Here is a 21,226-nt window from a genome sequence, read left to right on the forward strand (position 1 = left end):
AAAATCATTTTTTCCCAACTGAAAAATTGAACACTGTAACAACAGGGAGTCTGACATCTCCACCAAGAAGTTCAAATAAAAACCTGTACCAATCTAATCAAATTGGATCTGTTTTCAGCAGGAAACTGGGCCAAATTAACAGATCTTTCCAAACTAAATTTCTTTGTAACTTTAGTAATGTAACAATTTGTATTTAAAAAACCAAAAACAAAACAAACCCAAAACAAAACAAAAAAAACCCCAACAACAACAAAAAAACCACCACAGCAAATATTAAAATTGTCTCAGTGAGTCATGGACACACACTGCAAACTACAAAAGCTTCACAGCTGAACAGAGAGACAAGTGTCCTGCATACTCTCTTTCTTGCTGCACTGCTTTGCCGTGACCTGATCAGGTTTTCATAGCCTGCTTCAGTCAGGCTAGAGCAAACACCTCTTGGGTGATAACAAGAAGCTGGAGATAGAAAGCTCCATGCCAGACTTGTGATACTACTGAACAGACTGTCAGATGGCTAAAACTATTCACTTATCACTCACTTTGAAGGTAGAAACTGAAATCATCACAGCAACCTACTCAACACTCTTGTAGAACTAAAAAAAACTGAAAAAAATCTGTATGATACCTGGCTCAAAAGGACAGGATTCATCTCACACCTTAGCCACCGGAAAATGAACTACTCAGACCAGTCAGTTATTATAGCTTTTCTTTTCTTTAATCTCAAAAAAACAACACATATTTTGTTCAATCACTCTCAATTATCTAACCCCGTTCATTTACTAAAAAAGCTAAGTGAAGTCGCTACAGTCAGGTAACAGTCACACCTAGAATGAAAAAATTTAAAGAACAAATGCAATTAAAGAAAAATGAAAAAGAATATTTTATTATGTTTTCCATTCACTACAGCCTTCAATCTCAACATCCTTTGGTGGCAGCTTGATTCCCTTAACTTTCAAAAGTAATCTTGGACTAGTTAACTACTCAGGAAAAACAACAGGAGAAAACAAAATGATCAACAGAGAAAAATAACTGACTTTTTATTAGCACTTCTACAATTATCTAGTGTTCCACGTTAAAGCACATATTAAAGAGAACCCTGGTAACTACTGATCCAAAGTAACAGAATGGGGTCTTTCTCCAAGTAAAAATGAAAAAGTGCTCCCCCTCCCCTGCTTGCTATTTTTTAAAGAAAAGCTAGATTTTTTTATTAGCTGTCTATGAGCAGAGACATGATGCATACTGCAGCCGGATACTTCAAGTTTGACAAGACAAAAATTAGTGCTTTAGAATGTTAGGTCCCTTCAAATCCCCCTTTGCTTAGTTGGGAAGGAGAAACAAGGAGAATTAATTTTCTTCCCTCTTCTCCCATTTTCCTCCTATTTTTTACAGCCTGGAAGGAAAAGTTGAATACAATGAAATTGAGAGGCCATATATGATATGTTCCAATATAGCTGTCACAGTGTTTTAAATTAAAATTTAATTACAAGCCTTTTCCTGCAGTATACAACATGTTAGTGCTTGCATTATAATTTTTATGTCAGCTCATAAAAAAGAGATCTGCAAAAATGATAGATCTGCTGTATGGTTACATTTTTTAGTGTATTACCTATTCAAAATCTGTATTTTAAGTGCTCTTCACATAAAAACAGAGGTAGCCAAGAAGAAATGCTGTATTTGATATGAGGTCTCTATTCATGGTGTAATAAAAAAATGTTTGTTCTCTTGACCAAGATGGATTCATTTCAATCTTCTATGACTTTCTTCATAATAGTTTGTCTTCTCTAGATATGAATGCATTCTAACACAAGGACAGTGATTTCTAGTTTGCCTTTGTCACCATGGACAATTGCAACATTATTATGGAAATATGAAAAATCCATGTTGTTAGGCAAATATTTGAATTTCATTGAAGTATATTTAATAGAATAAAAATGAAACCACAATCTATGTCATAATTTAAGTTTGCTGGACTTATTAGGAAAATTAAACATGCTTTTAATTAGATCAGTGAAAAGCCAAATAATCAAAACACTGGATTTTAAGTTTAGTATGTTACTGTGCTGTCCAAACAATAGCTTATTTATTTAGAAAAATTCTAAATAATTTTAGCATTTTAAATATAGAATTCTAATGAATTTTCAGCATCTTAAATATAGAAGCATAGAATGTTTTGGGTTGTAAGAGACCTTAAAGATCATCCAGGTCCAACTGGAATCCCATAGGCAGGGAACTTTCCTCATCAGGGAACCTTCTGACAAGGCTGATCAGAGCCCCATACAGCCTGGTCACGAGCAATTCCAGAGATGGGGAATCCACTTCTCTGGGTAACCTGTTCCAGTGCCTCACCAGCCTCACAGCAAGAAGTTTCTCAACATCTAATCTAAACCTGTCTTCTGTTGGTTTGAAGCCATTCCCTACACGCCCCTGTGAAAAGCTCTTCTCCCACCCTCCTGTGGGCCCCTTTTAGGTACTAGAAGGTGCTACAAGGTGTCACCGATGCCTTCTCTTCTCCCAGCTGAGCAGTCCCAGCTCTCTCAGCCTGTGCCCATAGGAGAGATGCTCAGGGCCTGTGATCAGCTTAGTGGCCTCCTCTGGACTTGTTCCAACAGGTCAACATCATTCTTGCACCGAGAGCTGAAGACAGCAATCCAGGTGGGATCTCACAAGAGCAGAACAGAGGAAGAGTTCAAATGTGCTTTTTTCAGGATCACAAGAATATTAATTAAGAAAGCATCACTAAGCATCACTATTCCTAAAGCAGTAAGTACAATTAAAAGTCTAAGTGAACAAATTGAAACACTGTGGTCCAAATTCTGTGAACAGATCAAGTATGCAAGATGTTCTGCCTGTGCAGAACTGGACCATATTTACACTTAAAAAGGCAAAAGATGGAACATTTACAAGCTGCTTAAAATAGGTAAACAGTTCAAGTAAATGTACATTTCCTTGTCAGACTTGAAGATTACTTGGCAAGTGCCTGATATCCTGTGTTTCATTTAATGTAAGTGTGCACCATAAAAACAGTGGAACCGTATTTTAAAGAAAAGTAACTTTCCTAAAATGTTCCTGATTCACAGCATCCATACAATCCCCAAAAGAAAAAGAACATTATGCTTAGATTTCAAATCACGTTAGCATCTATTTCAGAGAATGTCCTGAGTTCGAAGGGACATGCAAGGATTCGCTTCTGCTTGCATCTGTTTGAAATTTATTTTTAAGTTTTGATGAAATCAACAGTTGCATTGTCCATACCAGCCAAAAAACAGCTTTGATGATAAGAGTGAATACAGTTTTGGCACAGTATTTTTTAGTGAATTTCCATGACAGAAGTACAGACAGTAAGGAGGAGGAAGTCAGTAACTACTTAAAGATGGCCATGAGTTATTAGTTCCTTCTTGTAACCGCTCAATGTTGACCTTAAAAAGAACATTTTCATTCTTTTATGCATTGTCTCATTGGAGATTTAGTTTGAAGGGCTCATCTGCCCATCTTTTTATAGAAGTCTATATCCCCTGACTGAACTACATCTCCTAGGAGTCAATGCAGTCTTCTCCAAAAGCCACCTGCCTTATGACAGTGAGATATTCTTCCACCTCTCATTTTCTGTGACCTCTGTGACAAAACTGTAGTCGTAAATATGAGCAGAATATAAATCACTATTTAGCTTTGGTATGATTCCCTGACTTTGGCCTGCAGGGCATCACAGGTCTTCTTAGCATCTCCCAACAACATGGCAGTATTGGGCTTGTAGAAGATGGGATTGTCCACTGCTGCATAACCAACTCCCAGAGATCTCTTCATTACAATGACCTGCATATAAAGAGTTCATGTTTGAAACAGCAAAGTGCAACCAGCACCCTTCCTCAAATAAAGGCAACACAAAACTAAACTCCACAAATAAGGGAAGAGAAACCTCTGATCAAAACAGGGTACTCACTGCTGTGAAACTGTATTTCAAATTTTAATATAGGAGATAAACTGATATCCAGACCAATTTCAGAAACATTCTGTGGTTAAAAACAATGTTATATTTCAGCTTAAGACATGGTGGATGTTACACATACATTTACTTTATTCCATGTAATAAAGTCAAAGCAAGTTGTCAATTGATGACTATAACATTGAAAAGGTTTGAGACTTTAATTCTGAAGTGTTCGATTCCCTGATAGCAACAAAATTCATCTAAGTATTCACATAAATACTTGGTGCAACAGTGTCTTTACTATTGATCTGTATTACTTCATACATGGGACATTAAAAAAAAAATAAAATCAGCCAGTTCCAGCTATTGTGTCAAATTAGTTAACCATGGCACCTTCAGCAGAGAAACTGAGAAGCTTTATCTTAACTGTGTCTGTTGCAATATATAGCTACACACACTGCTGATAAATGTATATGCCTGTGACTGAGTATTTAATGGATAATCCACAGAACAACTGAGACCAAGACTGCATTCAGGAGAAGGTATCAAAGATTTTACACCAGGGAATCACAAGTATATGTACTTCAGATCAGAGCAAAACTGTTAAGGTAACTAAACTGTTGGTTCAACTTGGACGATCTAAGCGTTCTACTTGACTCAGCCATGCATTGTTTTGGGGTTTTGTTTGGTTTTTGGGGGCTATGTTTGTTGGGTTTTAGTTTTGGTTTTTTACTTTATTTAAGCATATTATTCATTCTTGTATTCTACCTCAGTATTGAAGTTGTTAAATATAAACTTAACATAACAGGTATTTGTACAGAAATGTTTCAGGGCTGCAGATGTAAGCAGACCAGCATTTATTCTTATCACATTCTATCTAGTAGAAGCACTCTAATTGATCATTTCTATTGCAGTCATCATTAGTCCCACTAAAGCACTTGATGATGATTATAAAACCATGAACAGTGTGTCGCACTTGTAAAGCATTGACCATTTTGTTGGACAACCTGGAGAAAATCTTCTTTTGGAATCCAGAATAGTGGAAGAATCTTGTTAGCTTATCCTATAAACCATGTTTTTAAAAGCTTGCTAAAGGTAGGTGACAACTCTGTTAATCTCACCTGTTTGGACTTCCAGACCTCAAGAACTGGCATTCCAGCTATGATAGAGTTCGGATCTTCCTGAGCTGCTGAATTAACTGTATCATTTGCACCAATTACAAGGACCAAGTCAGTTTCTGCAGCCAGACAAAGAAAATAACACTGATGAAAAATTATCTGGAATTGGAACACTGAGGCTGATGCATATTCTAGGCAGAAGAACCCCTAATGGTTAAGCATACACACAAGTATTTCACAAACTTCTCAGGCAAGTCATATGCATATTATATGAGAGTTTAAATGTGCTGCCAGCTACCTCTAACAAACACATCCACAACCCAGTTCCAAGGAACTTATTAGACCACCCTGCCACACAAAGTTTAAATCCTTCTCATACTTAAATGTGGTTGAATACCCACATAGTATTGTCTCTTTCAAATTTTTTTGTGCCTGGCTTTTCTTTTGAATATTCTTCTGAAAAACCTTTTGCCAGTAATCTTTTGCCTTTTAAATGAAGATGTAAGAAAGCAAGAAGTTGGCAGTACAATGCTGTACAGGTTTGCAGTATATTACAGGGTCAAGTCACCACAATACCTGACCTAAAGAAGTAGCAATAATTTTCATCCGTGGGAATGGGCCAGTAACAGAGATAAACTATAATACAATGCAATAAATAATATAATTAATATAGTAAATATTAATTATCATAGTATTATTTTTATTTTTATATAACATATTGTAAATGTTATATTCCATTATTATAGATTATATGTAATATAATGTATCTTACAACATATATATCTTAATTATAATATAATGTAATATATAATATAAAGTAATATATAATCTAATGTAATGTAATAGTATAACATAATATGATATATGATATAATATGATATATGTATAAAGATACAGCATTTGCCATTTCCTTCACAGCTACAAGCAATTAAAAAATAAAAAAAACCTCCCCCCACCCCCCCTTCCCCCCCAAAAAAAGGTGTCTAGTCCTCTACAAAGATAAACTGAATGGCTTAACTTCTTGGCCTTCTACTGTTGAAAATCCCTGTGCAGTGCACAAACAGAATCAAACAAATCATCCAATCTACTGGAAACTTATGGCTCACGTGCTAACCTGGGAAGTCTTCATTGATTTCATCCATTTCCAGTACAATATCATAGGGAACGCCAGCCTCTGCTAGCAGTACATTCAGCTGACCCGGCATACGGCCAGCCACAGGGTGAATACCAAACCTAAAAGGGAAGAAATCCCATTAATAAATTTGGACCACTGTGTTTTATACATTAAAATTGTCATCTGTGACATACAAGGCTGAGAAGTTCTTAAGTATAAGTCCAAATGGCAATTAATAAAATGAAACTGTTTAACTTGAACAGTTCACCTTCCAAGCAGTATCATATTTCAAACCTTGTGACAGATTCTTTTGGAGTTTTACAAATTAACCTTTTAACTCCAAAACTACCATTCACATTAATATGTTTTTCAGGTCCCTTACATTACTGAAAACATCACAGACTAAATAAAATCACCATGCCACCTTTCTGAAGCAAAACCATTCCTAGACCTAGAGATAGATGCCCTTGGGAAATTACTTTATTGATTCAGGTATGTCTAGATTATGTACAAGAAACACTTGTGTATGAAGTGTATGCACACTTTCAATCCAACAGAAAAATCAACAGGGGATCTACTTCAAGCACAAGACAATGCCTTGCTGAATTAGGTTAACATGCCACTTTCTTCTCAGGATTGACCTTAGGAGGAAATGGAGACAAAAAAAAAAGGATGGGGACTGAAAAGGTGGAGAGCTAAGAAACTGTAACAGTATAAGCATAATTTTTTTTAAAAAATGTTTTCAGAACAGCTCAAAAACAACTTAGAGAAAATACACTGCTCATGAATTACTAAAATTTCAGACAGACTAACAGGGTGGCACCTGGAGTGCTCAGGCATGCATGCAGTTCCCTAAGAGAAAAAACCTGAAAAAGACAGAATGAAGATGTTAAACTGATTAGTTGCAACCACCAAAGATGTACTTGGTTAGAAGCAAATCTGTTTCCTGGTGCTCTTCTGATCACCTACTGGCCCTTACAAGCAAGGCATATCCATGTCTACTGTCCTGTGCACTTTTCTGTCTTTCCATCTCCGGAGCTACACCAGATGGAATGCTGACTCATGCACACCAGAACTGTCTCAGATTAACATTATATGGGGCTGAAGATGAATGTTTAATTCAGCAGCTTACAAATATTTTGGAAGAGAAGGAAAATAGTCAAGAAAAAACTTGGAATTTTGAATTCTTGGATTTTGAAAGAGAAATTTCTGAACAGAAATCCAAGTAAGTTGGGAATTAAATGAAAGTAATTCAGAATTCTTCAGAAAGGAGAGACTTACTGTCATGGGTTAGTCACCCCAGGACACTTACTAATAAATCAACTTGCCATGACAGATGGATTGTCATATACTTCTATTTTCAACTCCACTGCGATGGGAATGGAGAACACAACACTGATGGACCACAAGTCACAGTCCAATCAACATAGATCAGTTATGAATTGAAGACTGTAAAAATACATCCTTAAATGGGCAACTGAGCACTCCATCATCAAGGCAACATTAATACAATAAAAAATGAAACAATTGGAACTCCAGCAACAAAATTAAGGACATACAATTAATCCACATAATACTAGATATACTACAACTTTAAGCTCTAGGTCAAACAGTAGGATAAAAGCTAGTTTTAAAAGGAATACTTTTAAAGAAGAACAGGAATAGATTGCATTCAGCTAGTAAACATTTGGGACCCTGTTGCCAAGGCTAATATGTAGCGTCAGAAGGAGAGCAAATATACAGCACAAATGACTAACAGCTTACATTTCACACCACTCAGTAACACAAGCCATGTGTAGTACTGCAGATAGATCTTAAGTAAACCAAATTTGATCACTAACAGTACAGTAGGAGAACTCTTATTCTGAAGTACCCTTGAGAAAACTCATCACTCCTCTGGCAGTGAAAATAGATTTTCCAACAAAATTCTCTTTTGTGTCTAATAAAATTATTTGAGTGCCTTTGTGACCAAAGCTGCTTTGGCAATACAGAAAACAAAATACTCGTGAGGTTTCTATTAAGTACTATATACACATACAATCTTATTTCAAGGGCTGGAAAGCCAAAATTTAAGCTGCCAAGAGACTGAATTTCACCTTTGACTTTGCCATTCCTGGCAAGAGGCAAGGAAAGAAGAAAAGAAAGAAAACAAATTATCTTCCTGCAGGAAGAGCTATGGCATGAACCATCAATAGTTAGAGACTTCTGACAGACTCTGCTTGAAACCACATACTGTGTACTCACAAAGTTTGAGAAAGCTGCTCATACAAAAGCTTTTTTGGACAAATATTGAAGTGACTCCCAAAAGTCTGCTTGTAAGAGTCTGTTAACCAAATATGATAGTAGCTTGCCAGTACTACTCAAAATTGGATGCACAAGAAAGACAAAAAGAATAATTAAAATGTATAGACACTCTAGGGCTCTCATTATGTCACAAGGTAGCATTTACACACCTCTTGAGTGAAATCATACTGTTCAATAGAAAGCAGGATTCAGAATTCAGGTAATCATGGAAAATAAATACCTAAAATCCTTGATGGCTCAAAATATGTCTAACAAAAGCAGAAATTTTGCCTCTAACTCACAACAGCAATAGTTCCTCAAAGCTATGTGCACTAAGTGGGAACATTTTGTTACATATGCCGTCTCAGATGTTCATAGCATGAACCTCATTTATATTCAAAAATTTAACACAGAAATTATTTTAAAAGGAAAACATGCTTTATGGCAAAAATGTTTTCAAGGGAAAAATTGCACATTTTTTGCCATCAGTAATGCAGGAACTCCCTTAGGTTGGTTTGCTTGTTTATAAATCAAGAAGAAATCTTAAACCACAAAACCACAACAAAGTCATAATCATGTTGTGTATGACTTGAAACACTGTTCTGATATGTCACTAAAACACAGAATTCAACAAGAATATTTTTCTTTTGACCCTGACAACATAATGTAGGGTTTGCTTACCACTAACAGTTGTCAAATACTGAAGTAAGTGTGCATCACCTCGCTACTCACACTTCATAGATACACAGCTTGAGACAAGGATATTCAACATTTTTGACCAGCCTCTACTGGTCAGCCTTTAGTTTTATAAAGACAACAGAGCACACAAGTTTACATTTTGATTTTTTTTCAAAACAAAAAGTGCAGCATTTTATTTTAAATTTAGACTAAATATCTAAAACTCCTGACATACACAGAAATCTTCATCTGGAGCTGGGGAGATAGAAAGGACTGAAGGTGGTGAAGTAGTATGAAGTTAGTAATATCAAAAAGACAACTGTAGCATGAAAAATGACTGAAAAATCTCAGAAATTACTTTTCATACAGCTCATAAAGTCAGTATCTATCTTTATTACAGCTGGCTAAATAATATTCTTTAATCAAAACTGAAAGAGCTGGCTCACAAGAGCAGCACCTAACCCAGTGCAGAAGTGTTTCAGGATCATTTCATCAATGTGAAGATAGGGTTCCTGTCATTGTACCACAGCTGGGCAGAGCAAAGTGACATCTAGCTGGTGTCTAATTTAGCTCACTCAACACTTTAAATGTTGTACTTGCCCAAGGGTTTTGCCTCACTTACAGCTCCTCACATCTCATTCATTTTATTTAGACACCTCTCTGCAGCTTTGTTTTCAGTACCAACAGCAATCCATTATTCTAGGTAACAGGAAGGGGGAAAAAACACCTAAAAACTAGATGAACAGACAAGTGTATCATTCAGGTATTCCATAGCTTGAATCCTGCCATGTAACAGTTGCAGTGCAGCATGACTCGAGTATAATGTTTATCACACATATGGATGACTAGGTTGCAAGCATCAGCACACAGCGCTAGCCCTGCTAGCTAGCTTAGACCTGCTGTCATGCTGAAGGCAACATATGTCCCCAAAACCAGTCTTAGAGCATGGAATAAGCACGGACCAAGCTCAGTGGCTCACACGTCAAGTCAGTTAAATTTAAATGGAGTTAGACAGATAAATAACACGTATTTAAATGAGGGCTGATAGTGGCTCCCTATTTCCAGCCACTATGGTTTATGAAAGCAGGGGCAAGATCCAGATGGAACTTAGGTCTGTGCAATAGCCTTCCCAAGAACCCAACTACAGGCAAAAAAACAAGAGTCTGCTTCCACAAAGCATCACATACTCACCTAGTAAGGTCATCCAGAGGTGAGCTGACCCATATGGAACCAACTGCACACCTACAATACTCCCCCAGGAGCACTCAGCTACAGCTGCATCCTTGCAGAAGCCATCAGGCACTGCATGGCTTGCAAGTTCTAACTACAGCAATAAAGCACTGAGGCTAAACAGACCTGTGTGACTCCAGCTGTCCCTTCATCTGCAGCATTAATAATCCACAACCCACACACTAAAGTTGATTACAACAAACCAAGAACTGACTCACAGCTACGCACTTTGTGTTTTCATGCTGTGTATAACCCAGCTTTCCAGAATCCTGCACCTGCACATATTGCTCTTACGCTCATCAATGACAGTACTTTCCATCTTGCACGTGTGACCTGCACAGTGTGTTGAAGATTCTTGGGACAGCATCTTAAGAGCTCATTAGCTCTAAAATTCTTCTAGATTTTCTTGTAGAGCCACAACAGATGATGGCTTTAAACTCATACCATAAACAGTTGTAGGTAATCAGCCTTGTTTATTTATTTGCAGACAAATGTGTAACTGATACTCATGCACATGTTCTATTACTTTCAAGAAAGTAAAGAGTGGAAAAATAAATCAGAACACTAAACACATTGGATTAGAGGTCAGCCACTGAAGTATCAATAAAAAACCTTTAAACCACAGGTACAACACTAAATAAATACTACCATATTTTCAAAAATGTGGAAGACTCTTCATGTGTTCAAAAGTACTTACAGTCTCCAGCATCAAAAGACAGAAATCCAAGTTCTTCAAGATATCCACTTATAAAAAGGTTAAAAAAAACCCAAACCAGAACACTAACTTACTAGCAACTATTTTGAAAGGCTTCAAAATAGGTCATTTTTAAAGAGGCAATGTACATGTCTCTCAACTATGAATTCCCAGGAATCAGCTTATTAACTGTGTAATTATTTAGAAAGTCTACATAAAGCACAATTTTAAGAGTCCTTACATACCAAAATGCATTTTGCTTATCAAGAACACCTTACAATGCAAGAGAACAAAACACATTGATAGAAAATGTCTCAGGAAAGACATCTGTGGTAAAAACTAGGACAGTTAACTGCATGTGGATATGAGCATCAACAACCCTTGCATATATGAGAACATACAGTTTTAGACTGTAATTATATTTCTATATATAAAATTACTACAGAATATAATTTTATTATACAGAAAAAATCAGAATTTCACAACCAGGGTTCTACAAACAACATAACATGTGGCTGATGAACTTTAGTAAGGCAAGAACTTTCAACAATTTACTTACTTCTAACTTTGCAGAAATACAACACCAGTTGTAGAACAGCCATTTCCTCTCCAAGGCCAATAGATTCTGGGGGCTATGGGATTTAGCCTATAAAAAGTTTTGTTGTTTATCCATCCATGAAAAGGGAAAGCTATACTCAAGGCTCAGTAATAGCCAGCTTTCTTTGTGACATTACTAATGCATTAAAGATGTGATCTGCTGCAAGACCATCTCAAGTGAGTGATGATGTTAGCTATGCAACTGAGTAACTAAAACAGTCTAAAGTTTCCAAAATCTCTCCTGTATTTCTAAATTTAAATCCTAGTCAAAGGTTACGCATCATGTTATATAATCTGCGGTCTTCACTGAGAATGTTATGGCTATAGGCAAAGCAAATTAAAACAACAGCTTCTCCGGATCAGTGGTGAGCCATGAAGCAAAAAACCAGACCGTATGACAGTCACAATTTTTCTTGGCACATGATGGGCATTACAGACTGATGCAATCCTGTGTCCATGCTGGCAGCCCTCCACAGCGTGTGTGTGAGAGTGTCACTACATCTGGATGGTGAGTGCATTAGGGTCCCGAGGCACTCCAGGCCTACTGAAACCAGAGGACAACAGCTGCACTCAATGAACACCATGGGAGCTCAGCAAAGTGATGAAAGGCCTGAATTACCACAAACTGTACATACAGATTTATTTCATTAAAATACTAGGTAACCACTGCAGTGATCCCTTCCTGAAACTGATTCATTTCAAGTATGAGCCATTTATTTCAAGGACTCATTCACTTTTCTCTCCTGCAAAGCCAACGTAAAAGACAAAAACAATATTTTTTTTTATTTCACCAAGGTTGGTCAAAAAAAAGCTAACCCCCCACAGAAGCACTGAAAGAAAAGCCAGAAGTATACAAGACTGTCAGCACATTAGCCATGAAAGGGTTTTTTTGTTGCACAACTACTAAGGCATCTTCAAAATTTTAATGGGATCTGGACACACACAGAGCTGTTGCTAAACATGGAGAAACAAGGTGTGAAGACTGCTCCAAGAAGCAAATACACCACCACACACCCTCATTTCTCATGTATGCACAAATACATCCATAAAGCATTTTTATATGCAAAATTGCAAAATCCTGGCTAAACACTAATAAGTTATTGCTGCTAAACCCTAGAACTCTGCTGTTATCCAGCACAATGCTGTAATACCCTACAAAAGATTACAACTTTTTAATAAGGTTGAAAAAGTAGTGGAAGAATAAAAACAAAACCAAAAAACATTTCCAAAGGGAAGTCACCATCTAATTGAAATAAACATGGAAATCAGAAATAAGTCTGGCTAACCATCATCTGCCAAAATACCTTGTTTAAAATGAAAACTGAGCCTCAAATGATTTTAAAATATTAAGTTATCATAATTAGAAAACAAGCAAAATGTCAAACAACCAGCAAGAAAGATACGTTTGCTTTCAGTACTTTCAGAATCTATAAGGTCTACAGAAAAACTGAAGGAAGAAAGGACTTGAAGCCAATACTAGCAATCTAAGAATTATCTCTACTTTTTGGAGCAGCACTCCAGCAGAATTAATTCATGAGACTGGAGACATGCACTCCCATAATCCTTTCATGAGGTACTCAAAGACATCTAATAGCAGTCTCGCCTGCAATAGCAAAATCTTACAGGAACCTCTTAAGTGTATGTCTAAGCTGCTTAATGGTTTGGAGTATCTGCCATAAAAGCAGATGCTGAAAACTGAGATTCTTCTGCCTGCAGAAGAGAAGGATCAAGGGAATCTTATCGCTGTGTATAAATGCATATGGAGGGCAGTAAAAAAGATGGATACAGCCAGATTATTCTCAGGGTTATCCAAGGAATGGGCAAGAGGCAACAGCAGAAAATTACAACACAGAAAAAATACAATTTTACTGTAAGGATGAGTGAACAGCATAAGAAACTGTCCAAAGAGGCTGTCAGTCTCCATCTCTGGAGACAAGATATTCAAAACCCAATTTTGGAGGCAACTTCTCCAGTTGATTCTGGTCTGAGCAAGGAGGCTGGATGAACTAGACAATCTCCAGGGATATCTTTAATTTTGCTATTCTGTGCCTCTGTCAATGCTGAAAAAAGTGTTAAACCAAAACTAAGATTTTTAGGGGTTTTTATGGAATGAAAAAGCCAAACCAAACCAAACCACCTGTAATACCTTTCATCAAGGAAAGCACTTACCTCACATTTTTCCCCTGTTCTCGTAACATCTTCACCAGATCAGCTATTGGGTACTGAGCTTTTGCTGCACACAAACCATAACCTGAAAGAATTTCAAAATTTTAACCTATTTTCCTATTTTAGTGCAGAAAGACTAGTTGCAGAAAATAAGTGTACCTTCCGGAAAAATATATGCTCTCATAATTAAAAATAAATGAAAGAAATAAAAAAACCCAGACATCAGATTCTCATCTATTGCCAGCCTGACCACTGTAATTAATCTCTTTTTTATTTACTGAGCACTTATAGTGCAGTGATTTGACCAGTCAAATCAACTACAAAAGCACTTATTTCTCCTTCACAAAAAGACATGTTCCTTTCTCTATCAGAAAAAGATGTTTCAGACAGCTATTTTGAAAAATTGATAAAAGGGCAATTGCCAGGTTACTTCACATCCATTATCCTCAACAGAATTTCAATCTGCATAATGCAAATCTAGCAGCTGTATATGGCTTTTAGCAGCAAATAATCTTTTCAGTCTGTCTGAGCTAATTCATCAGAGCAACTATACCCAGAAGAAAAATAAAAAGCATATATTATTAATGGTGTCCTCAAGGTTTGACCACAGGAGAAAAATGTAAACTTCTTGAAGATGACTGCAAGTTTCATTAGAAGCAAAGGTAGCTTCTCAAATTAAAACCCTGCCTCACTGATGGTGTCATTAAAGTTGAAGCAAAATGAAAGATTACTTTATATTTTAGCATTCTTCACATTCCAATGCTAAAACAAGTTTAACATAATGGCCATGCCATCCAGTTGAAGAAGTCTTGAACTGTCCCCTACCTGAGTTTTCCTTTCAGGTAACGTGCCACTGAATGACATGAACAGCCTACATAATCATGTCAGACAATTCAGGGGTTTATTTTCAGGTTGGATTTTTTTTACTTTAATTATTAACTACATTTTGGATGGGGGTTCTTGGCCTTTTTTCTCGTAAACCAACAAAGAACTGAGCAAGTACATGAGAAGTGTAAACAAAATCCTGTCTTTCAGGATTTAAGTGACAGATATATAGGTACCACTGGTACTGTAATTGTGTTTGGAAATTCAGTTTTGTGTACAGCTGTTGTGGTGTAAGCTTAATTTATAAAAGATAGGCTTTGTTCTGGAGAATTTAAAATTCAAATAAAAAGGACAAACTTTGAAGACACGTACACAAAGAAATATGAATTGGCACACATCTCTGCACCAGGGAATGATAACTGACCAGGAAACAAAGACAAATCACATGGATCCGGTCAACATTTAACATGCTGCTGCCATTTTGCAACATCAGGCCACACTTCTATTTGTTTGCTTTTATTTGGTTGGAGTCTTTTTTTTTTTAATTACCTCCTCTGAACATCTTGCTATATAAGTCAAGAGAGTCTTACCCGGAGTAATAATAATACTATTGGCTTCTTTTATCATTTCAACTGCATTGTCCACATTGATTTCTGTGTGAGTTCCAGTAATTTCCATGGGTTTCCCACCAGCTGTTGATGCAGTGCCATAGCCTCCAAGAATCACATTTGCAAGGGAACGGTTCATAGCCTGAAAGACAGGATGGTTTTGATCATAGAAAGATGAAATACAAAAATAAAGGTGAGAGTCCACAAAGAAAACTTCTGATAAAGTTTTCTGAAAATATTAAAGGCTCCCTGACAATAGTCTTTATAAGCTGTTTCCCCTTCTTATAACCCAAACACTCTTAAAACAGGCTCTTTAAAACAGTTTACCACAGCAATCACCGAACACCAGCTTTGAACACATTACATTACACACATAGTGGGAGACCACCAATATTTCTCTGAAACAAAGAACAAAACTATGCAAATAGAAAATACTAGTCTCTTTTTGTTCTTAAAAGGGAGGAATATGAAAGAACGCATGTTCAATGATAAGAATTGCTAATTTTTTTTTACATTGGTATATACACACACACATTTTTACAAGATACTTTCCATATCTTTTAACCAGTTCAACATACAAGCACAGCACTGCTCCATGACAGCATGGAATCCACAAAGTTCTTAAAGGTAGTACTGGAGCAAAACTCCTACAGCAACAAGACAGGAAAACACAAAAGCAACTAATCAGCCACACAAAACCAGCCACATTGTAAAGAGCTGATACTGGGTGACCACTAAAGGAAAACAAGAGATTTTAACTAGAAGGTTTAGGAGAAGAACACACCCTGAAAATCTGGCTCCATTTGCCACATAGCCAGGAAAAGCCATTAGCTAAATGCTTTCTTTGACACATCTACTTGTGACTGTGGTCCCAAAGCAGTATATGTCAATAACTGGAATTAGGCAAAACTTGTAACTGCAGGGAAAAAAAAACTTTAGAAGCAGGAAAGGAAGAGGATAAAATGTTTCTTAATTACACATGAGTCATACATCTTCTGCACTGGCTGAGAAACCACAACAAAATTTAGGAATGGATCTGAAGAGACACACATGTAAGTGGGAGGAATCACCCCCACAAAATTGTGCTTCCAGATGTCCATTCTCCATTGACATTTCAAATCATGCAGTTCCACAGTTTTTTTGCTATAGCCTCAAAAGACATGCTATTTTTTGAAACTTATCATCTAGCAAATAAGCAGAACGATGATGTCGGAACTTTTGGTTTTCATCAAGTAAGTCATCACTGTTTCAGATACTGTAAGAGACACACAGACACAGCAGAATCAACTATTTTACTGTCTGCAGCACACAGTAGTTCACATGCCCTAAGAACACACTGCCTTTGGCGTCCATCTCAACATTACAGCAGCTGTGCCAGGTAGGACAGCCTAGACAAGAATACCCTCTTCAGCTGTTGCAAATGCCAAGCTTGTGCAGGAAGAGCACTTTGTACACATATCTAAACCAAAAGACAGCAGTCAGACTAAGTCAAAGGGAAAAAAAAATTAAGAGACGATATTATTAGAAATCTGAGAACCACCTAAAAGCAAGCATGAGATTGAAGCACCCTTGCCTGGCTGTACTGCAAAGAGCCAAGAACTTCCCTTCCAAGAGAAAATGTGGAAAGCACAAAAGAGCCAAGACCTTATCAAGCAATGGTTAACCAACATAGCTGGGACAGTGTGAATACTCTTCTGTAGCCTAGTCCATCTTCTTTACCACTACAGACTACAAATATGGAGGTATAAAGTGCAGACGTCACTCACTGATAATCCAACAACTGGCAAAAAGCCCTCTGTGTTGTGCACAGATACGTGTTTAACAATGGTCAGAAGCTTACAGCCCTGAATCAAATACTTGAATGCTGAGTACTGCAAATGATGCCACTGTGCCCACAGAAACTACACAGCTAGCACACAAGAGTGGCCAGCATACAATTTGTAAGACTAACACAGTTTGGTCCCCTCTCTTGCTCTGTTTCATCAACCCAGTTAATGGTTCCTCTTCAACCTTAAGTTTCTTCTGCATCCCATAATGATTCTAATACCAGAATTGCAACCATCAAGTATTCCCTCTAGGGGAAAAAGGATGGACAAGGACATGCTAACAATCAAATGTTCTGAAGATGTGTTGTGTTGGTGTCTTAGAAGAGTCACAATTCACAGGACAAGTAAACAGTACAGGCCTTTGCTTTTTGAAGTTAAATTCTGTCTTTAACTCAGTTACCAACTGAAGCTTTAAGAGATTAGCTGAACTGCCTTTGGATGATTAACCTACAGTTTTATCACAAAAATTAACTGAAAAATTCTGTAAAAATAAGATATCAATTATTGCTGTTGGACACGAAATAATGAAGCATGAGTTCAGTTCAGCAGCTAGATGAAGATGATCAGAAGGCTTTATTCACAACTTTTTCGACACCTTTCATAAGGTGTTCAGATACAGGCTCAACATGATTGGTAAAGGGAACAACACCTCTCTAGTCCCATTGATGGCACACTCAGCACAGCTGTGCAGAATTGTTTTGAGAAGTGTAAGTTATTTACAGAAATTGTCCTTGAGAGAAAAACTTTCTCAAGAAACTTTCCCTTGGGAAAGAAATCAGCTACTGACAGGCTAAAAACCTTTACAGACTCAGAAAATCAGATCCACAATCAACTATTAAGGTGTTTCCACAAATACCTTTTCATCTGTAGTAGGTAAGTATCCATAATGGTTTTGACAGAAACCATACTAAAGAGTAGGGGGGACAAAACAAAAGAAAAAAACAAAAGTGGAAGGGAAAACTGTTGCTTCATTAGCACTGGTTGAAACACCAAAAGCAAAATTTATTGAAACTCCTGAGCATTTCCTTCTCCTGAAATGGAGCTTCAAGACAATGATACTGAATCCCCTGATTATAACAATGCTTTTAAAAGTAATTATTTCCATTACAGGAAATAAAGCAGAAAAGAAAAGTTCTGGGCTGAGAGCATGTTATTCTATTTATTGTGCAGAAACCATACAAAATAATTTTCATTTTACTGGTTGATGACCTTCAGTTGTCTAAGTTCTATATGCTTTTATATAAAGCAGCACAAGATTTCTAGACACTACCTCAAAAACTAAACTTCCTGTAATCTGAGAAACACAGAGGAAAGCCACTCTGTCACAGCCAATTTTGCTAACTACATCCTCAGGCTTCCTATTTACCTGGGTTCCCCCAACCAACTCTGTAAGTATTTCAAAATTCTTTTGTGAGTGCTAAGAGAGGTGAGCAATATTAAGAAAGGAAGGAAACAGTATAAGAAAAACGAAGGTATAGATAGATTACTGGTAAATACATACTAAACAGTTCACTTTTTCCCTAAGGTTTACAAGCATTTGATGCTTAAAGAACAGAATTTTCATACCTGTGTTACCCATAAGCACTATTTTTTCACTGACATGGACTAAATTCCTGAATGTATACAACTAATTATATGACCTACATAATTTGATTTCCTTTTGATAAGGAGACAGAAAATGATCAAGAAAGAACAAGATTCTTTTAAATTCATACCTGAGATGTTTATTTGAACTCATTTCCATGTAGCTGCACAAGAATACCTTCTAAAGCTTTTCTGAAATTCTTCCTCAAGAATGATGAAAAAGAATAATACTGAACATTCTTAACATGGTAACAATACTATTTATCAGTGGAGATGAAGTAAAATATGATTGCCAGAGCTGACCAGAGGAAAACATCGGACAGGAGAACAGTGGCACTGATCAAAGAGCACAAGGGCAGAAATTAAGTAGAATTACACAACAGAGAATAAGGCTGGCAGCTGTTGCACTGTGAACAGTCTTCTTTAAACCATTACCTCTCCATCTTTGAATACAAGACTTATACAAACACTTCAGGGAAAAGGAGGTCATTACTAATAACACAATACAGCTCTCACAGGGAGTTGAAGCTCAAGCTTGCTGAGACACAGGCTCATGAGTACTGAACTCGTGCAAGCCTGCTGCCACCCCGTGGTATTACAAAGTAGCTGCTCTGAAGACAAGATCACACCTTTCTGCACTCCAAAAACCAAACTATAAATCACTGGCTAACCAATAGCTTTTTAAACAAACACACTACTTAAAGTATCTCCTGCTACATATTAAGTCTAGCTTAAATTTAACCAGGTTTCAAAAGCTGTATGACTGAAAAATAAATAGCTGACCACAAGTAGTCATACTTCTTCGAGCTCAGATTCAAACCCTTAATGCTTAAGTCAATGCAAGGGCTTTCCTCAGTTTTGAGATGTCTCTCACCAAACCAAAGAAAAATCACTGACATCTAGTCCAACTGTTTCAATCAAGAATTTGCTAGTCTATAAACATGTAACAGTTTGAGATCCAATGGCTTATCCTCCTAAAAAACATGGTTAAAGAAGTTTTTCATTACTTAGCAAAGAAGCACAGTTTCTGTTGACTTCTTACCACACACATGATGTAAGAGAGGATGGCACCAGAGGAGCCAATGAGTGCACCAACAATGGTCAGCAAGTTGTTGTTCAGGAGAAAGCCCTCAGCACACAAAGCCCATCCAGAGTAACTGTTCAGGACAGTAATAACTACAGGCATGTCAGCACCTCCAATAGCTGCTGTTAAAGTGACCCCCTGGAGAAGGAAAAAAAATACTTCAGTATCAGCATTGACTAAGGAGAACACCCAGACAAGATACCTAGCCTGCAGCACTGAAGAATAAACATAGAATCATAAAATGGTTTGTGTTGGAAGGGACCTTAAAGGTCAGCCTTTCCAACAGTTTCCAGCAGTTCCAATTGCCCTGCCTTAGGCAGGGATGTTCCACACTAAATCATATTGCTCAGGGTCCCATCCAACTTGGTCTTGGACACTTCCAGGAATGGGGCATCCACAACCTTTCTAGGCAGCTATGAAGTTACCTAGAACCTATTCAAGTATTTTCAGTGTAGGCATTGAGGCTGTGGCCTGAGGACTGGACTTATCAAATCTGCCTTTTCAGAGAACAGAAAGGTACCACGCCATACACATGTTCCATTTAGTCACATTTTTTTTTTTCTTGCAAAATTATCCTACCAGCTCCATGGACCAGTTCATACCATAAGGCATTCATATTGTGCAGTCTTTGCAAGACTCAGTTTACAGAATGGCAATATTCAAGGTAAATTTTGCAACACTGGTGTACACTGGTGGTGTAAGTGAATGTAAGTGAATGTAAGAGCTATTTTAAGTATTTTAGTGATTAACTTTCCAAAAAGTTTTATCAAATATCACTATATCATATAAAAAGCTTCATTAATCAATAGCTGCAAAAGCTGTAATTATAAAAGTGCATTCCAGTTCTCTGGAACAGTTCTGGTTTACAGCTAGATCTAGAAAAGTCAGTTTCTACTTCCTACTGCAATTTACCACACAGACAGGCACCATTCCCACTGTGACTCAGGATGGTAAAATATAATCCATAAAGAGGAAACTTGCAAAACTGGAGAAAAAACTCCTTGTTTCATTTTCTACAATTCCTCAATTTACCATTATGGCTGAGAGTGCTGACACAGAACCCAGGCAAGTAATTCCCGTGGTGTAAGAAGGATCAATCATGTAGGGAACCATCCCACCAATGCTGGCAGCCAGCAAGCCTGCATTCAATGCATGTCGACCAGGCAAGAGCAGAGGCGCAGAATTCAAGATGCCTGCAACCAAACACATTTTCCAACATGAACGTGTACATTCAGGGCAGCTTGTTTCTTACCTTCAGAGAAGACTGAATAACTCAGCAAAAGAAAAATTAAAAAAGAGAAAAAGGGAGGGGCAGAAGATAAAACAAGTTAATTGAAGCTGAGATCTTCTGCTGACTCAGAATTGTAACACATTCAAACTTCCTCTAGATTCTCAAATACTCTTGTTTGAACTCTATTTACTTCCTAATTTCACTGAAGCGCTCCAGAATAGTCAGGAAAATCTCTTTTCCTTTTGAAAAAGGAAAAGAGATTTTTT

At 37.1% G+C, this 21,226-nt stretch overlaps 1 protein-coding gene across 3 annotated transcripts in view; it reads right to left on the bottom strand.

The window, feature by feature from the left end:
• Window positions 1–856: 856 nt before the first annotated feature.
• NNT (nicotinamide nucleotide transhydrogenase) overlaps window positions 857–21,226 on the bottom strand; it is a 43,929-nt gene continuing 23,559 nt past the window's right edge. For all 3 annotated transcript variants that reach the window (XM_058828258.1, XM_058828259.1, XM_058828260.1), the window contains 7 exons: window positions 20,762–20,922; window positions 19,688–19,867; window positions 15,218–15,377; window positions 13,806–13,887; window positions 6,155–6,273; window positions 5,044–5,159; window positions 857–3,810 (listed from right to left, as the gene is read on the bottom strand). In XM_058828258.1, coding sequence (XP_058684241.1) covers window positions 3,661–3,810; window positions 5,044–5,159; window positions 6,155–6,273; window positions 13,806–13,887; window positions 15,218–15,377; window positions 19,688–19,867; window positions 20,762–20,922 — 968 coding nt within the window. In that variant the 3' untranslated portion in view covers window positions 857–3,660. The remainder of the gene's footprint in view (window positions 3,811–5,043; window positions 5,160–6,154; window positions 6,274–13,805; window positions 13,888–15,217; window positions 15,378–19,687; window positions 19,868–20,761; window positions 20,923–21,226) is intronic.

This window comes from Poecile atricapillus, chromosome Z (genome assembly GCF_030490865.1).
Source record: "Poecile atricapillus isolate bPoeAtr1 chromosome Z, bPoeAtr1.hap1, whole genome shotgun sequence".
In the NCBI taxonomy this organism is placed as follows: Eukaryota; Metazoa; Chordata; class Aves; order Passeriformes; family Paridae; genus Poecile; species Poecile atricapillus.